The following is a 21057-nucleotide window of genomic DNA, read 5'->3' as shown; positions in this document are numbered from 1 at the left end:
CTTCAGTGAGCAGAATGTTACCATTTCAGAAGAATTAAGATAAGGCGGGATGGCAAAGAAATCGTGACCAAGCACCTGATACTCTCCTTCGGCTCAAGTCTCCTGCCCGAGTCCATCGAGGCCGGGTACATCAAGCTTTGCGTTAGGCCATTAGTGCCATATCCCTCCGATGTTTTAAACGCCAGCGTTTCGGCCACAGTTCAGAGCTGCCAAGGTCGCCAAACTTGTGCGAAATGCAATGCCCATGAACGCACCTCTGAATCTTGCGAGGACTCTCTCCACTGTGTAAACTGTGATGAAAGCGTTTTACTCCGGCAGCCAGCAACTGTGCATTGCGCGTCTGCGGTGCACCCTATCTTCAAAGCGATCTGCATCGGGGACTTAGTTGATGGTAGCTCACACCTTTGTGCGTGCTGCATTCTCGTCGTCCAGTTTGTGTGGAAAATAGTGTTTGCATGTTTATATGGCCGATGAAACTACTATCCTTACTTCGTGTAGCTGTCTACACATTTGCTATCGCAATCTATGGTTGCTATCGAATGATTAATCGTCAACTCATATATTTCCTTGAACTGAACAATATGCTTGATCCCTATCAGTGTGGAATCAGAGAAGGGCAGTCCACAGCTGGTCATCTTGTGTGGAATGAAGGAAATATCTGATGCATTTGTACATAAACAGTTTTTCTTATCGATGTTCCTCGATATGGAGAAGGCCTACGACACAATGTGGCGTTACGGGATCTTGCGAGACTTGTTGGGAATGGGCATACGTGGAACTATGTTAAACATACTAGAAAGCTATATGTCCAATTGTACCTTCCGCGTGAAAATAGGCAACGTATTGTCGCGACCTTTTATACAAGAAATTGGTGTACCCCAAGGAGCCGTGCTTAGCTGCATGCTCTTTATCGTGAAGATGAACACGCTTCGTGCTTCATTACAACCAGCCATTTTTTATTATGTCTACGTAGACAACATACACATAGGTTTAAAATCCTGCAACCTTGCAGTGTGTGAGAGGAAAGTACAACAGGGCTTGAACAAAGTGTCCAAATGGGGAGATGAAAATTGATTTAATGTGAACCCCAACAAAAGTTCTTGTGTGCTTTTCACAAGAAAGGGCTCACTGCAGATCCCAATATCGAAATGTATGGGCAACAAATACCTCTGAATAAAGAGCATAAGTTCTTGACTCTAACCTAACTTTTATTCCACACATAAAATATCTCAAGGTGAAATGCTTAACAACAATGAACTTACTGAAAATTTTATCCCACACAACATGGGGCAGCAACAGGAAGTGTTTAATGAATCTTTACAGGGGCCTCATTCGTTCATGATTGGACTATGGTGCCATGATGTGTCATTCTGCCGCCCTGAGCACGCTAAAGATGCCGAATCCCGTCCACCATCTGGGTATCCGGCTGGCCACTGGCGCTTTGAGAACAAGTCCCATTGAAAGTTTATCCGTAGAATCAAATGAGTGATCACTCCATCTGTGGAGAGCATACATCAGCCTAACATATATTCTGAAAGTTCATTCTAATCATCAACATCCGTGTTCTAATACTGCTAATGATATGATGTGGTCTGCACGCTTTCGTAATCGTTCTTCTGTAAGACAGCCTTTTTCACTGCATTTGAGGGAGCTTAGCGTTGAAATGGATGTCCCATTCCTCGAACATACCTCCAGCTAAGCTGCTACCGCCTTGGGAGTGGCAGCTGATAGAATGTGATATATATTTTCTACAAATTACAAAGCACGCTCCAGAGATTGAAATCCGAACGCATTTCTTTGAACTCCAGTACAAGCACTCCTGCACAGAATTCTACAGACGCATCGAAGTCACATGCCGGGGTGTCCTATGCAGCCGTTGGTCCGTCCTTCTCAGAATCCGGAGTACTGCACCCGGAAACAAGTATCTTTATGGCTGAGGCCCATGCTCTGCTTTGTCGGCTGGGAAGCATATGAGGAAATCAAAACTCCAAAAAGCGGTTATATATACAGACTCTGTAAGCGTCGTGCAGGCCTTCATGTCACTCTGCAAGCACAAAAATCCAGTACTTAAATGAACTATTTTATCTTATGTAAAGCGTATATATCTGACCAGCATGTCATATGCCGGGCGCCTGGCCATAGGAGCATCGAGGGTAATGTTCTGTCAGACAAGATGGCCATGTCAGTTGCATCACAAGCTATTAATCCTACCGCTGCTGTACCTGTGACAGATCTGAGGCCTTTCTTACGAAGGAAACTGCGAAACCACTGGCAACGCTTTCGGAACACAGAAACAAATAAGCTACACTTAATAAAACCACAATAAGGTTTCTGGCCCTCCGCAACAAAATCACGCGTAACAGATGTCCTATTCTGTCGTCTCAGAGTAGAACACTCATTTGGCACCCATAATTTTCTACTCACTGGAAATGAACCTCCAACCTGTGGTAGATGCGGGGAGAGGCTGACCGTCCTTCACGTCCTCCTGGAATGTCAGGAACCTGGGAGACATTTTCCTCTAGCATACCGGCAGCACATCCCTCTTCATCCTGTCATGTTTCTCGGTCCAGAACCGTCTTTTGATACTAATACAGTCCTAGGTTTCCTAAAAGATGTTGTCTTGCATGTTATTAGCCCCATACATTCGTAGCGCTTCGTCTCTTCAGGGGATGCCACAATAGCACATGCCTTCAGGCCCTTCTGTTTCAAGGGCCCTGGTGAAGCGGTAGTGCTCCAGCCAATTTTTTCATCTGACATATTTTGTATATTGTATTATTTTTTAGCAATGCATTTTCATGCTCATAGTACACGTCATTATTCATTGCCATAGTCTTGTTGGACGTAGATTTTACGCACTTTACAGCGACTATTTTTAAGGCCCCTTTACAACCACGTCACATCAACTTCGTAGAATTCATCACTCTACTGCGAAGTCACTAACACTGGTATGGCGCTCTTTGGCCATAACTGGCCCTTGCGCCAATAAACAACTCGCATTCATTCATTCATTCAATAACAGGATTTCACATTGCTTGCTAACAGAATTCTATGGTCATGTGTTATGGGCAGTGTGTGTCACGACCTTATAAAGCCAGCAGGCAATGAAGCCAAGGGAAGCATAGAGGTAATTAGCTATGGTTAGGTTACAGCTAATTACCACAGCTAATTACCCCTATACTTTCCTTGGCTTCACTGCCTGCTGGCTTTATATGGTCGTGATTAACAAAACTCAAGCCCCTTCGTTCCAATTCTCCAGGTACAATGTATGGTAACAATAAAAGTTACTTCAGTGTAGACATTTCTGGCAAAACCTCCTAGCATTATTGCTTCTTTGCTGTGTTCACTGGGGTCTGTAAAAGGTGTACTTCCTAAATTTCTATGCTTTTGCCTTCCGACAGTGTGCTGTGCTGCCTGGATATGAGACATTGTAGGGCAGTTCATAGGTGCCCACTTGATAGTGTTGCTACATTGCGACATGTGTCGAACTGTGAGCAGCTGTGTGTTGCCAACTTCTTTTTTAATACCTGTCTTTATTTTCTTCTTTGCTCATTGCAGCTTGTGGAAGTGCATCCAAAAAGGATAATTGTGGAGCTTCTGCCACAGATGATGCCTGTTTTGCTTAAGGTAACCCTTATGACATTTAACTCCCATTGTTTTAAATGAAAAAGCAGTGTAACAGAGGTGCCCAATTTTTGTAAATTACAATCATAAGAAGCCAAGAGACAATGATACCAAGGAAACCTTAGGACAAATTACTTTTTTAATTGAAATGTAGAAATGATACATAAAGGGAATAAAGTGGATGAATAAACTGGCCTCAAGTGGCTTACGAACCCATGTCTTCACATTATGTGTGTGATGTTCTTACCAATTTAGCTATGTTGTGCCTTTTTCCCATCCACTTTCTTGAGTATTATATGTGTGCTAGATCTAGGACATAGGAGTGTTAGCCAGCACCACAACTCATAGCTTTGGTGGGGGATGTAGAACATCCTTTAACATGTGTTGTCAAGTGGCTGTCAGCTTGGTTTTCCCTGTTAATGTAGATGGCCCTGCTTTCTAGCCAAAGGAGAACCTGAAAATGCAAAATATAAAAATGATGATTAGGTAGCACAGCTGACCACTTACCAATAGTAAATTAAAATTTAAAATTTTTTTTATATATGTAATGGTAGAGGAAAGGAATGTGGAAGTTTCTTGTAGGCTGTCCAAATACTGTTATTGTGCATGTGTTTTGAATTGGTCATGTCAAATTAGTGTATGCATTTTTTTTAATATATGCATTTCAAAGTGGCATGCCAATGGCAACCAAACTAATGCTTTGAAAGAGCTGTCATATAACTGTTGTTCTTAACTTTCGTTTGTGGATTCCACGATTAAGTGTCGTGCTGTTGACCTTGGACTGTATCAGGCCATGCCCCACACTTAAAGCGGATTGCAGTGATTTGCAAGTTGAGAGATGAGAAAACACTCATAATTAGTGAAGCAGTACATATGGCTATGAAACAGTGCGCATGTGTCAGCAAGCCATTGGTGGCCCTATGTAATAAGGAAGTAAGATTCTTGTAAGAAGGAAGCATGTACAGTGAAAGTCAGTGATTGGTCAGGGTTTTTGTGAGATTCTCTTTTCATGTGAACTTTCCATGTAATCTTTTTGTATGCATGTATAAGCATTGCATACCTACCAATCATTCGTCAGTTGTAAGTTGGCACTTGACTTATCCCATTTTCATCCCCATGTTGCCTCTTGTGCTGGTCATGCTCAATATGGATTACCAACGAGCCCAGTCAGCATCCTTGCTAAATGACCGAAGACTTTCTGAAATCTAACATGAGCACAAATCCTAGGTGTAACATTTGAAATGCTTAAATATTGAGTGTACAAAGAAGGCCTGCACTGATGCTTTCCGGAGAACCTGCATAATAAATTGTTTTAGGTATGAGGTTGGCAAATACCCTAATATCACCAAATCAAATAGTGAACGTTCGAATAATTGGTTTTGCGAATTGAATATCTACTATTTGATTTTAGCAAAGAGCAGGTGCAAATGGGGCTTGCTCTTTACCGTTGGTGCCTGCTACGTGCAGAGCGTAATCATGTGATGCACGGTCGTTTCATCTGTCGCGCAGATTTGCCTTACAATAACCCACCTGCCATAAAGTTGGTACAGCCCGTCGTCATCTGTGGACAGACTGGACAGCAAAAGTTTTCATGCAATAAAAGATTACCACAATACAGGTCCACTATTAAACTGAGAACCCCATTGGTATTCAGCATAACAGAATGTCCCTAATCCATTTGACTCGGTGAAAAGCACCAGATTCTATTCAACAGAAATTATATTAATAAAAGAAAAATCCGGACCTTCATATACTGTAACTGAGCTCTAATCAGTGGTGGCATACTAATTTGGTGTTGCCTTTGATAAGAGTAGACCATACTTGATTTCTATGGGCCCAATTTACGGATAGCTTGCAACACTCCTGTTATGCAGTGCTAGGAGATTCCCAAGCATGTGCTGTTAGTTCGATCCCAACCTGTCTATTAATGTCTATTAATTTGATACCAACTGAAGCCAATACATTTCTATGGATGAAACTTTCATTATTTTGATCCTGACATTAACCTTCTCAGGGTCATTGAAACTTGGCTCGTCATCATGCACATGTCTGGCCCTAGTGGTTATCGCAGAGGTGACGTCAATAGTGACAGCGTCAGTCTCAGCGCCATTTCATTGTCAGGTTCAGCGTGGTTTGCCATCTGTCAAAGATTCAAAAATCTAGAGGGTCATGGCAAGCTTGCGCAATGTTGCTCCTCGAGTATTCCCACACCCCTAGTAAAAAAGTTCGGTGTTACTCCCCAGTTGTGGTCTCTGTCTTGCCCATTTATTGTGTTGTAACAATAGAAGAGTCATTCATGTTCGGGCATCGCAATTTTGGGTGTCTAGTGAAGCCCCATTTATTGTGCTTTCTTTTCATTTGCAGGCGTATGATCACAGCGAGAGTTCTGTACGGAAGGCGGCAGTATTTTGTATGGTGACGCTGCATGGCGTGGTCGGCTCTGAATTGATGAAGCCACACTTGGCTTCCCTTACGGGATGCAAGGTAGGCACCCTGTTGTTCATCTGCTTATCAATCAAATCAATCAATCAATCAAATGTTTTATTTCCAACAAAGCTTGCTGGGGGTCCTCCCGGCGAAAAGCTGCGACATACAGCTTGAATGTGCCTGAAGGCCCTGTAAGGGTTGGGGTCGGGCATGAAATAAATGGTAGCTGGCCCATGCTGTCGTCCAACTCATCCATGCTGAGGATATTGTTGAAGGGAGAGACTTGTTCTCATTGAGAACGAGGAATATGGGATTTATTTACAGTATCTACATGAAGGATGGAGAACATTACAGTTCATCAGTCTAGCATGACTGAAAGAGAATGCACACTCAGCAGCCGCACAACGGCTGCTTAGAAACACTCTGTCCTCCCTAGATCCCTAGGTGAGGGAAAACGGCCGTTCAACCTTCATCCAATGGGAACGTCCAAAGTCATCTTAGTCGACCTGCCTTTGAGGGGGAGGGTTTACACACTCACTTCCGCACAGGTTTCACTGAACACACCGAGGTGAGAGGGTTCTCGCAGGCAGGGGTTGATACACTTGACCTAAGCAGAGCTCTTGATTTCAGAGCTGACCCCGCAGTTAGACGCCACGTCTGTCCATTGACTGTGACGATTTCTGGGGCCCGTGAGAAAGCACTGCAAAACACCCTTTTCCAGGAGTTCCCATGCTCCAAGTAGACTGTGAAGGCGACAGCGAGCCAACTAACAATACTCGGTCCGCCAAACGTGTCTAGACTTGCCGGCGCCGTTGAGCTGTCCGAGGAGGCGCATTGTTGACTTTACAAAGGGACTCATCGCAGTGAGCTGGGAAGGGTTCGAAGGTCACTTCTCCGAAGATCGCCACCCCTGTAGGTCTAATAAAATAACTGCAGCGGGCTGGGAAGGGTTTGCAGTTCAGTACCCCTGCAGGCCGATCGTAACAGCCCTCACATGGCAGCAGTAAGTCAACATATGGAAACACTGATCTATTAGGATATACAAATACAATGGGTCACATTTACCTTAATTACAAAAATCACATTTCAAAAATATGTTTACAAAAATACACTCTAATTTGTTTTTGAGTCAAGGTACTTATGATAACATTTTCTTTACCAAATTTATTTAACAGTGAAGGTAGCGTGTGTCTTAGCTACTGCATGAGGTAATTTGTACGCCTGTATGGTACTGAGCACCTGTCTTCGCTGCGGGTACGCGCATCATTTCTTTCACGTTCTAGTCGTGACATATGTTTCAATATGTTTTAGAATTTTTGGAGCCGAAGGAAAAAGAATACAGTAGGCAGTATTCATTAAGGTTAGCTACTCGTATTATGTTATAACTAAAAAAGTTGCGCAGTAGAATGGAAGTAAGGTACATTCGCTACATGTCAAAGTGCTCGTTTTTTAGTTGAAGAAGTGCATGAAAATTACGTTTCGTGGTGGTAACCGATACAAGTGCACAATAATTCAGATATGATTCAAACAAAGCATAATATATATCTGCAACTTTACTTTCTCTGGAAAAGAAATGACTGCAATGGGACAATGCACCTGCGGCAGATGACAATGATTTCATAACTAGTTCAATGTGATATGTCCAGTTCATATCTTCTGAAAGCGTAGTGCCCAATACTTTGTATTTGGTCAGAGTCTCAATGGGCGTGCCATCCAACAATAATTCTTGATTTAAGTAAGACTGCCTGCCTCTTGCCTTGAATAATATGGCCTTTGATTTGGAGCTATTAATTGTTAGAGCTTTATCACAAGACCAACTCGACAAATTTCAAAGGATACTGCAAGATCTCTGTAGCAGATCACCAAGATCATTGCCACTTTCACAAAGGTGCCAAAGCCAAGTTCAGTTGAGCCTTGATATGATGAATACGGATGTAGTGAATTATAGGTTATAACAACATACACTAGAACCTCGTTCATACGTTATGAAAAAAAAAAATGTGAGACAAAAACTTGCCAACTGGGAAAACATACAATTTGAAGTAACTAAAAATTTGACATTCAACCATTGTTGACATCTACGTAATAGAACGCGCCGTGCAGATAGCTGTGGCATGAGATACCAATGCGTGTCAGACCGGTGGTGCTCTGGCAGCCAGAGACGTGTTTTGCTGTTTTCCTATTGCATGGTGTTTTAAGAGGGCGATGGGAAACCGAAACAAAATCGAGCTGGTGGGCGAAGCCAGATGCCGCCGCGCCGGTGACATTGCGCCGCCTGCAGCAGGGAATGGCAGCGCATTTCTATTATTGCCTATTAACATTGTGCGATACACTACCAATGGCACTACGCACCATGTGGTGTAAAACAGATAGGTGAAGATAGGTGGAGATTTGCTGGTACCGGAATAAGAAACTGTGTGCGCTGTTATTTCCATGCAAGACGGGCGGTTATATACTGTTTTCATCGCACGCACCTTGTGCCTTTTCTTGTTCACATGGGATCTAGTGGCCGGAAAATGTATATAATCGCAGTCTGCAGCAGGAAATGGCGGTGAGTTTAGGTTATCGCCTATTAAAAGCGTGCACTACGCTTCTGACAGCATGACATGCTCTGAAACAGATAGGCAAAGATGCTTATCGCAGTAGGATTGCCGGTGATAGCCGTAAATGCCACATGCGACAGCCCCAGAGAAGTTTTGCTGGTACCGAAATAAGAAAACTGAGTGCACCCCAGCATTCTCAAGTGAGACGGGCAGTCAAGTATTGTGGTGAAGCTGTTGCAGTGGGCAGCTGTATACTGTTCTCAATCGGGCGCACCTCTCCTGCATTTTCTTGTTAACGTGGGATCTAGCGGCCGGGAAACATATTATACGATCACGGTTTGGCGACGTACTGAACGTTAGTGCCGAAAAAATTGTATTCTGGGAAGATGTGAACATATAAAGAATGAGCATAACTCTGTTGGATAATTTTTTGTTTAGGCTTATGCCTCAGGAGCGAAGGAGAAAGACAGCTGATCCGAAGTGATGCTGGAAAAGAACCGCGAGCTGTGGCTTTGCGTGCCACGACTAGGCACAGTCTTTATTTTCTTCTCGTGCGGGCACGCTCTATCAGAGTTCTAGGCACTGTGCAAGGGAGGGCGCTACATTTGTGTGCTCGATTGAGAATGTTGGCACTGGGAATACGTACATAACGGGAGCATATCAAGGAGGTTGTTCTGTATATGTAAAATTTGGAAGGCTATGCTTTGTCAGAGCATTCTACTGCTGTAACGAAACTGAAAATTTATGATCCAGTACAATGTTGGTTAGAGCAAAGTGAATATGTGCTTGCTCGCAGCACAATAGTAGTATATATATTCTGGCAGCAAAAATGTCAGATACTCAAGAAAGGCAACGAGATATGGCACTTTCTAAATGTTCATGTGCATTATGGCCAATGGCTTGGCTTGGCTGACCATCAAACGGCAAGCCAATGTGACTATCCCATGTGGCCACACTACGGAGCAAGAATTTTTCAGGAGGCAAAACAGCACTCCTTCCAGCATCCCATTGAAGTCACCCGGAGGCTCGCTGGCTCAAGGCTAGACACTTCTACTCGTCAATGGATGTGCTTGTTTGTTGCACCCCTTTGCCAGCTCCAAATGCCTTGAGATTTACGAAACAAGTGTGTCATTTACGAAGCAGTTATAACATGACATTTGTTAAAATGATAAATGTAGTATTTGGAAGAGGACCTTAATGTTTTGTGATGTTTACGTAAAGTGTGATGGCAATGGTTCTCGCAGCCACAGTACAACTCGTTCGCCTTGGTTGGTAAAGTATCTTCAAATGTGGTATAACAAGTGAAGTATCCTTTGTTCCAACAAATGGTAGTACTTACCCTCTCTGCTTTAATTTTTATATGAGTGGTACTTGGTGCTATCTCTCCGTGCTTTATATGATGGAAAGAATTGTTAAAGGCCTGTGCCTGGAATCATAAACGCCTGCAATAGTGTAGCATCACCTGAAGCTGAAGGTGTTTTATGATTTGTACAACGCTGGCAAAAAAAAAGCAAGTCCATTATATGTGCTCTGCCTACTTCTGTATCATGAGCAAATTTCCGAACGAATTGATTCATTTTCTTTATTGTTGCTAATGGACTAATCACGCATAGTGCAGAAAGGCAGCAAATTTTGTCCCAACCTTCCTCAGCCCTCGATGCACCATACTGCTGGCAGAAGTCTGCAATATTCCAACACCAACCAACCTAAATGAGCCTTCCTGGTAACTGCATAACCATGTCCATTTGGTAGTCCTTGTCCCATGCAAAAACCGCTATCATGAGAATATTTAATGTGAACACATCAGTCGATAAATCAGCACATCCTAGACAGACACACACAAACATAGAAATTCTGAATGATATATTTAATGTATGGATCTGCACAATATTTAAACCAGAGGTGGGAAGGAGTAAAGAATCTTACATCTTGATTTTTGGCTCGCAAGTGAAGAAAAAGAAAAGGAAAGAATTAACCAAAATGGCTACCTTGCTCACAAATCCATCAGTCATTTTCTATCCTTGACAGCTGCTTCTGTTGGGATGTGTAGCCACTGCGGGAGTTCAGCACGGCACATTTCTGCCCCATCCTCAAACGGCATGAATAGAAAGTGCTCGCCTTTGTGGCAATGCAAGAAGCGTGTGCGTAATATCTTAGAAATCTGTGCTACCGGTGCAACACAGTAGCTTGCAAGCACAAGAGAGACGGACAAGCCAGAGAAAAGTTTGCTCGTAGGAACATATCGCACCCTAACTAATCAGAGCTATGCATCCCAAGGTCACCTACACGCACACTGCATGCGAGTGAGTGTATTTGTGGCATTGGCAGATGTCATCTACTCAGAGATACTGCTGGTAGCGCGTTTCAAGGGCAGCACAGCATATAATTTCAGCAGTATTAAGAAATTACTGCTGCTGAAATGTCCGCAACTTCTGTTTCTTGACATTATTGAATGAAATCTGGGAAAATTTACAAAATGTGGGACAGTATAACAATTTTTTTTGCTTTTCACCCATAGAAAAGCATGTAAGTGATGGGGACACGTCTGCCCCGTCATCTGTCGTACTGCCACAAAAATACAAAAATGGCATTTTCTCCTCACCCAACCACCACGCTATCACGCCACCTGTGCTCACTGTCGCCGCTAGACAGACTTTTCTGCTAAAATGGTCATGGTCATGTATTATTAGCGGTTTAAAGCACAAGTTTGTAACTTAGTGTTCACGTGCCACATGTTGGCATGGCAAGCCACTGACAGGCCGTCAAAATTGACAGGAGACTCTCTGCTGGACCGTAATAGCCATCGCACAAGCCTGATTGCCAATTCTTCTGGCCATTGTCAGCACGTATGCGATTAAGTTAAGAATATTGGATACAATTAATGTATTTTTATGTTGGATCCGACTTCATTATAACAAGATTCAGCTGTAATGTATAGACCGTTTTATAGACGAAGAGGAATGTAGCCTCAAACCGGCATGCCACACTGTTCTACTCCTCGTACTGGTATGTGCGGATTCCGTTTTCTCCCAGCAGCAGCTTGCAAAGATAGCGATTTAATTGTGAATTAGTGCGATTCTAACATTTTCTGTCTGCGATTTCTGTGATGTCAGATGAATCAAGGTCAACTGGCTACCACTCTGCTGTATTCGGCTGCAAAAATAACTTTGTGAAGCAAGGGTGAAGTGCGTCCTCAGCTGCGGTGACACCACCGCTGCGATAGCAGAGAAGCGTCCGCTTCGTATTGCCAGCATAAACAGAAAGGACTTGATGCCATCGCGTGTATGTTCGGAAGGTTTTGTTCCCAGTGAGCGCTCGGCAATGAACTAGGAATTCAGGAACCATGATCAAGCTGGAATGTGAAAGAAAGGCGAGTATTCGAGTCGTCAACTACTGTGAATGGATGAAGTTATTTCTTCGTGCACGCACATTAAACTTATTCTGTTCAAGTGTGTTTTAAGATTATCATGCTTGGCAACCAACGTTCTGGTGAAAGTTGACCGAGGACCTATTATGAAAACAATACATGCCGACTAAGAAATGCAGGTGTTTTTTTCTGTTTAACCAAAGCCACGCCTGTTGTTGTTGTTGTTGAGAGTTGTCAACAGCTTGTTGACACCTCTCGGGAAAGCGTGAAAATTTGCCACTCATCGTCAGCAGCACTTCGCCGTACACCCTCCAGCACGATCCCATATACCGGACTATAGACGGCGCTGTGGTCGCAAAATAAATAAAATAAAACGGTCTGTAAAGCTTAGTGCTTGAAGTTCGTTCTTTAAGATCTTCAGATTTGTGCAACAGTTGCCTTGAATCTCTTAGAGCCACCACTAGCTTTGAAATTGTGTCAATTTCTAATTGTAGGGTACTAAAGGCTGCACATGTTGAAACATCTATGTTGAATGTATGCAAACGATGTTTACTTCCACAAGTATATAGTATTACTCCGCAAGCACAGTTCAACAATTTAGCCGAACCTAATTTTTCGAGTGCCTCTAAAGAGCTTAGGCAGCATACAAATAGGGCAGGTGTGCTATAGTGCTGGTGAAGTTCTAATTTTGCTTTGACGCTGTGATGCCCAAACACAGTTCCACATGAAGAAAAATTGTAACAGTTTGTTCTTTTTTTTCCCCCATGAAGAATACACAAGGTGTCTACCAACCGGGAAAACTGAGAAAATCGGGAATTCTCAGGGATTTTGAATAGTCTCGAAATACTCAGGGAAAACTCAGGGAATTTATGCTTCTATCAGGGAAAATTAGCTGTAATTTGATTGAAAGGGAACGAAAGTCGAAAGAAAGGGATCGTACTGAATCGTCTTTTGACGCCGTGTCGTCGGCTGGAGGAGCTTGCAGTCAATGGCCGACTTTCCGGACGCCCGACGGCTCCGCGGCTATAGTGTACTAGAATAATGTACACTATAGTACACTATATCCGCGGCACTATCACGTACCCCATAGAATCAATGTTGTTAGGAATGGCCGTACGGGGTGGCAACGTGCCAGCTATTTCAGCCCGCTGCACGTGTTCCAATCCAACCAGACGGGGCGCACTTCAGAGAACTACGAATAACCGGCAGCCACGTGGCGCGGGGTCAGCTCAGGAATGTGCTACCCGCCAGCGCCACCCTTGACGGAGCAGAGTTCTACAAAGCCCCCCTGACTTCGGCTCCGGACCTTTACACCTGTGTGTGTGTGTGCAACACGAGTATGTGAGCCCGCCTCCTCCAAAAGGACGGGTCATCTTCGGTGACGTCGAACAATGACTGGACGAACGTTTCCGTTCGCTTGGAATCAATGGGGGGGACAAGTGCTTATAAGCTGCGGTTGTCGGCTGCGTGAATGTGCTCGTTGTCGTGCTGGAAATGTACTAGTGAGCTGCGTGCTCGTTGTCATGCTCGAAATGTACTCGTGAGCTGCGTGCTCGTAAGCTGTTTGCTGTATGTTAGTCTTGCGGGTACCATTTGGGAGTCACGCTAGACTGTCGATGTATGTCTTGTCTACGATGTAAATCCTGTAAATAAATCCTGCTCGCCTAGCTCCTCCCAAGTTCATCCCTACAGCTACGACTGCCAAATCTGACAATGTCTAAAAACATCTGAAATTTCGGACGCAAGAGCCCTCCGCCGTCCGATTTTCCGGACTTTTTGCTGTGACCGCAGGTCCGAAACGGCATTAATCAAAGCCACCACTGCCGCCGTTTTGATTACCTCGCCACCGTGGCAAACACTAGGCCTAGCTGCTTCAAAGTTTGTGATAAAGCTTCTTGCCGTTCGGCGCCGTGTTTTTGATTGAAATAATTCGCCGCTGTAAGCAGTGGCACTGACTCCGTCTTGGTGGTCCTCGCTATTGGCTTCGAAGCTCGGAAAATACGGCGCGTTGCATAATGCTGGTTCCCAAAAGTCAGCTTTGTCTCAATACAAAGGTGTTACGCGGTGAAGCATAACAAGCGTGGGAAGGGGCAAGTGTCACGGGGCACATCATCTATTCCTTAATTATACGCGCGTCCATCCATCATCTCCTGTCACAGTACGGGCACCGATATGCCTAATAAGCGTCTTAGTAGGCCTTCCCGGATATGCCTGTGGCGATTTGAGCCTTTAATGGCAGTAAAAGACATGCATTCATTTTTACGGACTGCCCGATTTTACGGACGCTTTCGCGGCCCTTAGGGAGTCCGAAAAATCAGACTTTGACTGTACAGGTGACGAAGAGGATGTTTCGAATGGTCTGTGGCGCGAAAGTGCGGTAGAAGGAAGACGAGAACAGAAACGACCGACGCATTGAGGAATGAACGGGAAAGGAAGCCTGCCGCCGCTTTTTTCAAGGAGCTTGAGCTAAAAAAAAAGTGTTGGCTGACACTGGAATACAGGTGTTCCTCATCCAAACCGAAATAAACTCGCTAAAGCAGTGAAATGCAACACTGAGGTGTTGTGCGCAGGCTTGAGAGTATGTCAGGAGAGTTGAGGTTGACACACCAGCTGTTGAGAATCTTATTTGTGACAAAGTTCGGGCCTCACACCAATGAGCTTGCCAAAATTGATAAAAGTAGCTCATATCACCTTCAATCACGGCGTGCACATTTGTAGACGCAACCTATCTTTGTCATTTCTGTGCAGTGGCAGCAAGGAATAAAGCATGAACATTAAGCTTATAGCAAATTGAACATTCTGTTAACCTAAATTCCATTTTGATTGTGAGTGATATGTATTGTTACAGAGTATCGCTTTGGTGAAGGCACTACCATGTTTTACGTGATGCTTGATATGGGACATGTCGGTAGCAACCTTGAAATATATTTTTTATTTTTTGAAATGCTTGAGGCTAATGAATAACTTGTGCATGTAATTCGAGCGGGGGATTTAATCCTTTTTATGAAGTGTAGCTTGACTGACTTTACAATAATCAAATATTTAGTTACTCTGTAATTATGACTCATTGTAAAATGCTCAGTCATTCTATTACCTTGATTTGCTTTCAGTGGAGTCTCAAGCACTACCTATGTTTCACACATATGTATCGACAGTCTATCATAATTCGTCACTGAAGGGGATATTCGAAAATGTTTGTTTATAAATGCATCTCATTTTCATTGATATTTAAGAATGTTGCACTCGATTTGCAATGAGATTTACCTTTTTCTTTTTCAAAGTTATTTTATTCGCTTTGTATTTTACTAACCCTTCGCTACAGATTTTATTTATATACAAGATAAATGATACTCCTTAATATTCAAACTGGATTAACTCGTTTTTTAGCATGCTTACTAGAGAGTGACAGCATCGGGTGACATAGTGTAAGCCTGTCTTGACATAAAACAGAGTTCTGTGTCACTCAGGGAATTTTTCAAAGGCACTCGGGGAAAACCTAGAAAACTCTGGGAATTTGTAAATGTCAACTTGGTAGACATCCTGATACAGTCGTGGAGAAAAATTTTTTTATTTGAGTAAAAGGTATCGGTAAAGAAAAAAAGATACATAGTGTTAAATCTAGCATAATAGTAAATCTAGCAAAAACTATAAAAATGTTGGCTGAGGCGTAAGTTATTTGAAGTGTCCTTCTGGATGAAAAGTTTGAGAGGAAGTAACACCGCTGTGCCATTTGTCACGTTGGTAAACAACTTGCAGAGGCCGTGGGCTGACGGCAGCTCACAGCGCTCGAAGAAACACAAAAACTGAAGATTCCTTTTACACAAGGGGATGGGGAGGGAGTTCACACTTTTACATGATAAAGCATGCACTGTTCAAGATATGGGCCACGCGCCCTATCTCGGAGGTAATCTCTGTGGCAATTGTAAAGTGTGAACCGAGAAGTTTGGTGCTTTGATGCGCATTGCGTTCCTCGTTTCTAGTGTTGGTGGTCACGATATCTCAAGCTTCCTAGACACTCTGCGAAGCGCTCGCGTTGTGAAAGAGTTCGTAGTCATTGAGTGAGATCTGTTACCCGTGTGCATGTGACACCGATAAAACTACAAACCTTACTTCATGTAGTTGTCGCCTTTCTGTGACTTCTTTCTTTTTTTCCAGGACGGATATCCATATCTTCTTACACATTTGTTTTTAATTTGTGGGCGCCGGCTGCAAGCATAAAGTGCGGTCAGCCATGGCATCCAAGATGCAGCACACACAAATCTCAGACGCCGTGAGCCATGTGTATGCATTGCTCTCAGCGCGATCCTCACCGCACGCGCTGTCACTCATAACCGTGCTATTATGAAGCAGTCTTGAGATTTGTTTATAAGTGCTTTTATAAGATACTATCCACCGGGAATGCTGTGGGAATTTGTGAAGTTGTTGATAATGCTGAAACTTCAACAAAAGAACTTCGAATTAACGAAATTCGTCATTTAACGAAGTTTTTCACTGCAAGTACAACTTCGTTAAACCGAGGTTTGACTAATCTCAAATTATTTAAGGGCACTCTGGTACGTGGCAGTATTTTTGCTAAGAGTTATACCTGTGCCACACAGGCGAGGTTAATGCCATTAAAAGTTTAAGACCTTAAGTTTCTTAATGCCATTATTTTGATTGCTGCTACACGTGCATACTTAATGACATTAAGCGTTGCGATGGCAATAGCTGCAGTGAAACGGCTAAGTTTGCTTGCCAATCATAATACAATAAAAAACAGTTGTCTAGGGAGAAGATGTTTAAGAAATGGCATGAGAAACATTAATCGGCGTATTGTATATAGTTTACTTCAGGAATGTCATTGTTGCACCCAGCTGTAAACTGTTTGAAGCCAAAGCTATAGCTCGATGGCCAATCCATAGCATAGCCAAAGCATTGAAATTGGAAAAATAGCGCTCACAGCTTCAAAGCTGTCAAGCAGCGATCCTGAAGAATTTGACTATGTGCTCCAGTTTGTTCTGGCGTATGTGCTTCTCCGAGTCAAGCATCGTCAAGAAATTCGAAGGCTTCAGTGTGAGACCAACAAGGCAAGGAGCCGCCGTCGTGCAATCAAACAGCTTCTCCTGGCTAATGTGCTCACGATTAGTGCTCTAGCCGTGACTAGCGGCAAGATCGCCTGCTGATCTCTACAAAAATAAGGAGCTCCTTTTAAAGAAGTGAAGAATATATTAGTTCTTTTTATCTACAAGTTTGATTAATATTGTGAGAATATGATCACTACGGCCACAGCGGGGACATTGTAAACAAGAGTACGCATTCGACGGCCAAGTGAGTTGTAATAATTGTAAGAATGCACTAAGCCGCGAGAAAGGGCGGTTTTTTAAAGAAAGTGAAGAATATATTAATTGTTCTTCACTAATAATTCATTTAGTCACGTCAGAATGTGGAGACATTGGGAACGAGAGTATGCATTTGACGGCAAAGTGAGTTATGAGAACGTACTACGTCGGGAATGACATTAAGCTTTAATGCCGTTAAGCATGTCAGTGTGGCACCCCACGAATGGCATTAAAGTTTAAGGCATTAGCCAGTTAGTCATTTTCTGTGCCCGTGTGGCAGGGGTATTAGAGGGTTTTGACCTTCATATATGGTAAAGAAAATGACAAGTCGATAATGTCATGTCCGTAGGTAGTCTTCATTTGCCTGTTTCATGCCACTGAATTCGTATGTTATTTTTTCTTTTCTTGTGACAGTTGAAGCTTCTCAACCTGTACATCCAGAGGGCACAGGGCAACAGCAGTGGAAGCACACCTGGCTCCCCTTCCAATACAGCATCTTCCTCCAGTAATCCCTAAAGTGGGGATGGCCCAAGCAGCATCTCACAAGCCATGCTTCCCTTTGGGCTGCCACAATTGCTTCGCTGCTGCTTTGCAAATAACTGTGGCCCCATGCTGAGCTTTAGTTATTGCAGCAGCTCAAACAGGAACTTGGTTTTTATGTGCCGTGTGCTTCCTTCTTCTTTTTTTTTTCTTTGAGTGTGTGACTACAGCACATTTAGCTGTAAAGTACATGTCTTCAGGTTTCCATTACAATAGCTGTGAGAGAGAGCAGTGCTCCACTTTTATGTGAACAAGTTGGTTGCTTTCAGGGACTTCCATTTTGTTTTTTTCTTGATGTATTTACACATGTGTACACAACATGTACTTCAATGTCTCATTATTTTTGCCAAGAGTTGACTAGCCCTCAGCAGGGCAGATTAGTTGCACCAGCAAGTTGCTGCGGTGCAAGACTTGGCAACTGAGGGCAAAGCGTGCTCCCAACTTATGAATTTTGCCGCGACACTCATGCTCGTGCACGAACTGTGGTTCAGGCCAGTTACACTTAACATTCACCCACATTGAGCCACGTAAGCAAGCAAGAGCATGACTGCTTCACCAGTGCTACACCTACTTTTGTCCCATTAGGCAAGTTTTTGTAATATTGGACTGTGTCATGCGAGACTGCCACAATGCAGGGACAGTCTTCAGATAATGTTGTGTTCATGCGGATCACGTTACTAGTAGCCCAGTGTGCTGGGCCTAATTCTCGTCTAGCAAAACTTTTCATGTAACATGCAACGTTGGTAGCACAACTGCTGCGTCTTCTCTTCTTTGATTGCCTTTTCATGGTAGCTCTACAGGGGAACTCTGTGGCCACTGCTGCGTAGTGTCCTACTAGTTTTGTGCCAGTAAACTAGGTGCCTAGTGCTTGTGGCCGAGTGCTGATGCTGGTACCATACATTCAATCTACAGGATGTCCCATGCAACATTGACTTTGCTTTATGTTTGCTTGCTTTCATTTTGCTGTAATCAGAGCATGAAATTTCATGCCGATGGCATGCCTCAACGTTTACGACAACTCGCAATGTTCTGTGAAAAAGACTCGGTGATCAGTTATAAGTTAACCCCCTCCCCACCATCTCACCTCCCCTTCTTTGCCTGGAAGGCGTAACTTTACTTGCTGGGGCTTCAACATGAAAGTGTATGCTTTCCTACAGGTAGAGTTCTTTAAAGCTTTGTTCATGTTATATGGGACACCCTGTATATATATATATATATATATGTACACAGGTGGAGTAAGTGTGATGCAATTAGAAAAGCTGAGCCATCTAACATGCTGCTTTTTCGTGTTGAAATAGAAACATTGCCAAAACTCTCATGGCTTTCGAAGCTGCTGCTGCTTTGATCATTGTATGTTAGTCTTTTTTTTTTCTCCCTTGTTGCTGCCTGCTGCCAATGGAATGTGAGGCAGGTGAAAGAGTGATGCCATTTTTTGGTGGCCCATGCGTGTGATTGTGCAGAGTGTTTTCTACAACATGATTTAGGTTGTGGCATCTTGCCAGGCTGCCATACAATGTAGTGCCGTAGTCCTTTACCTTCTTTTTGTACTTCTTTTTATGTGTTGAGTGCTCGAAGATGCCGTATTAGAAAAAGAGAAAAAGATGGCTGTCACAAATCAAGGGCGCTGCTTTAGCCTGCATTCAGTAAGGTTGCATCTGTGTAAGAGGAAATAACATTTGTAATTGATGAGAATTGCTGCTGGCAGTTGAAGGCATTCATCTTGTGTAACTTGCACAATGCTGCTTAATGAATTTTTGTAGCTGCTCGAGTGGACTATTTATATTTGTAGTGCCAGTACTTTTCTGTTGCTTGCTTTGTCATTTTTGTTTAGAGAGGATCAAAAAAGAAAAACCTTTCATTTGCAAAGGTATTACTTGTATAGTGTACATTCCCATGCAAGTCCATGCTTCTTTTCTTTTTTTTCTACACAGTGATTAACACTTCACTGTTTGTAACACTTTGAAAGGCATGTCCTAACATCTGTTCCCCCCATTAAGACCTTTGTGCTTTTAAGATTTTATTCTGAAATGACAAGTCAGGAATAAACATTTTTACTGTCTTGATTTTTTTGGGCCTGACATGATCTTTTCTTTCGTTAGCTTTGTCAGTCACTGTCATCAATTACTTGTCAGGCAGAAATGTAGTGCGAATAAACATTTCTTCACCAGAACAAGTTAAATAATGCATGGGAGAAAAAAAGGACATAGCACAACTTGCATGTTGCTGCCTGAACATTGTTGCATGGTCAGCTGCAAGATGTGTCTAAGAACAGTTGCCATAACAACTTACAACAAACTTACGCCTCAACAGCCGTAAGTTTGCAAATTCGAGCTACAAAATAGCATATCCACACACGCGTGCTGCTCAAACTCAATGAATTTGCCCATAGTGGCTGTCTTCGAATCGGGGTGGAGTGCAATAAAATTACATACTCAGATTTTCACTACACTCTCCTGTGGTGCAGGTGCCACTTTAAGATAGTACTAAGTGCTATGAACCAGCCTAGCTAAGTGAAGTTTGTATCAAAAGTTGTTACCCTAGAATGCATTCGTAGAAGACCATGCATTACTATTTGGCAAATCTTGTATTTTATGCATTTAATGTAGTCTTTGTGCATCCGATTCAACAACATCCCCAAGAAGGATTCGTATGGAAACGACCAGAAAATTTTAATTCAGTCATTGCTACCAGCTTGGCGCCCATTTGCCTGTGGGCATGCAAGGCACATTTTTATGCTTGGAGGAAGAGAAATTAGGGCAAATTCTGGTGGACGTGCATGACAAGAGGTGGCAATCACCCCTTCAGGCACTGTGTGCACAATTATGTCCACTAATGCATCAAAAGCCCAGATGTACAGTAAATATTTACATGTTGCATACATGTTGAAACACTGATTGCACCTATGCTGCAAGATTGATATATGGAAAGGATTTTTGTAAAATGAGTTGGAAGGTACACGGCTGGGTGTTTGTTCTCCAGTGTTAGCTAGTATGTCATCAAAAGTGAAAAATGGGCGAGTTGGCATGGAAGCACTTGGATCGCTTTTGCAAGCTTTCTACTGAACTAGACATCCAACGACAATAAAAACAAGATATGCTCACCTTTCCTTGAAACAGAATCGATCAGCCTACTGCACATATGGGGTGGAGGACTTACTCGTGAATACTTTTACTCCTTTTACTATACTTTTACCAGATCAGCTGCCTTTCACATACGACACACAGCAGTAAATCCTAATTTC

At 43.1% G+C, this 21057-nt stretch overlaps 1 protein-coding gene across 7 annotated transcripts in view; it reads left to right on the top strand.

Moving 5' to 3' along the window:
* chb (chromosome bows) overlaps positions 1–19879 on the top strand; it is a 217347-nt gene extending 197468 nt beyond the window's left edge. For 6 of the 7 annotated variants that reach the window (XM_050179158.2, XM_050179159.2, XM_050179160.2 and 3 more), the window contains 3 exons: positions 3556–3624; positions 5986–6105; positions 17691–19879. In XM_050179158.2, the coding sequence (XP_050035115.1) occupies positions 3556–3624; positions 5986–6105; positions 17691–17792 (291 nt within the window). In that variant the 3' untranslated portion in view covers positions 17793–19879. Of the gene's footprint in view, positions 1–3555; positions 3625–5985; positions 6106–11704; positions 11962–17690 lie in introns of all 7 variants that reach the window. The other variant, XR_011894844.1, reaches the window with a different exon arrangement.
* The last annotated feature ends 1178 nt before the right edge of the window (positions 19880–21057 follow it).

The sequence above is a fragment of the Dermacentor andersoni genome, chromosome 5, assembly GCF_023375885.2.
Source record: "Dermacentor andersoni chromosome 5, qqDerAnde1_hic_scaffold, whole genome shotgun sequence".
Lineage (NCBI taxonomy): Eukaryota > Metazoa > Arthropoda > Arachnida > Ixodida > Ixodidae > Dermacentor > Dermacentor andersoni.
This window is presented reverse-complemented; position numbering and strand designations above follow the sequence as displayed.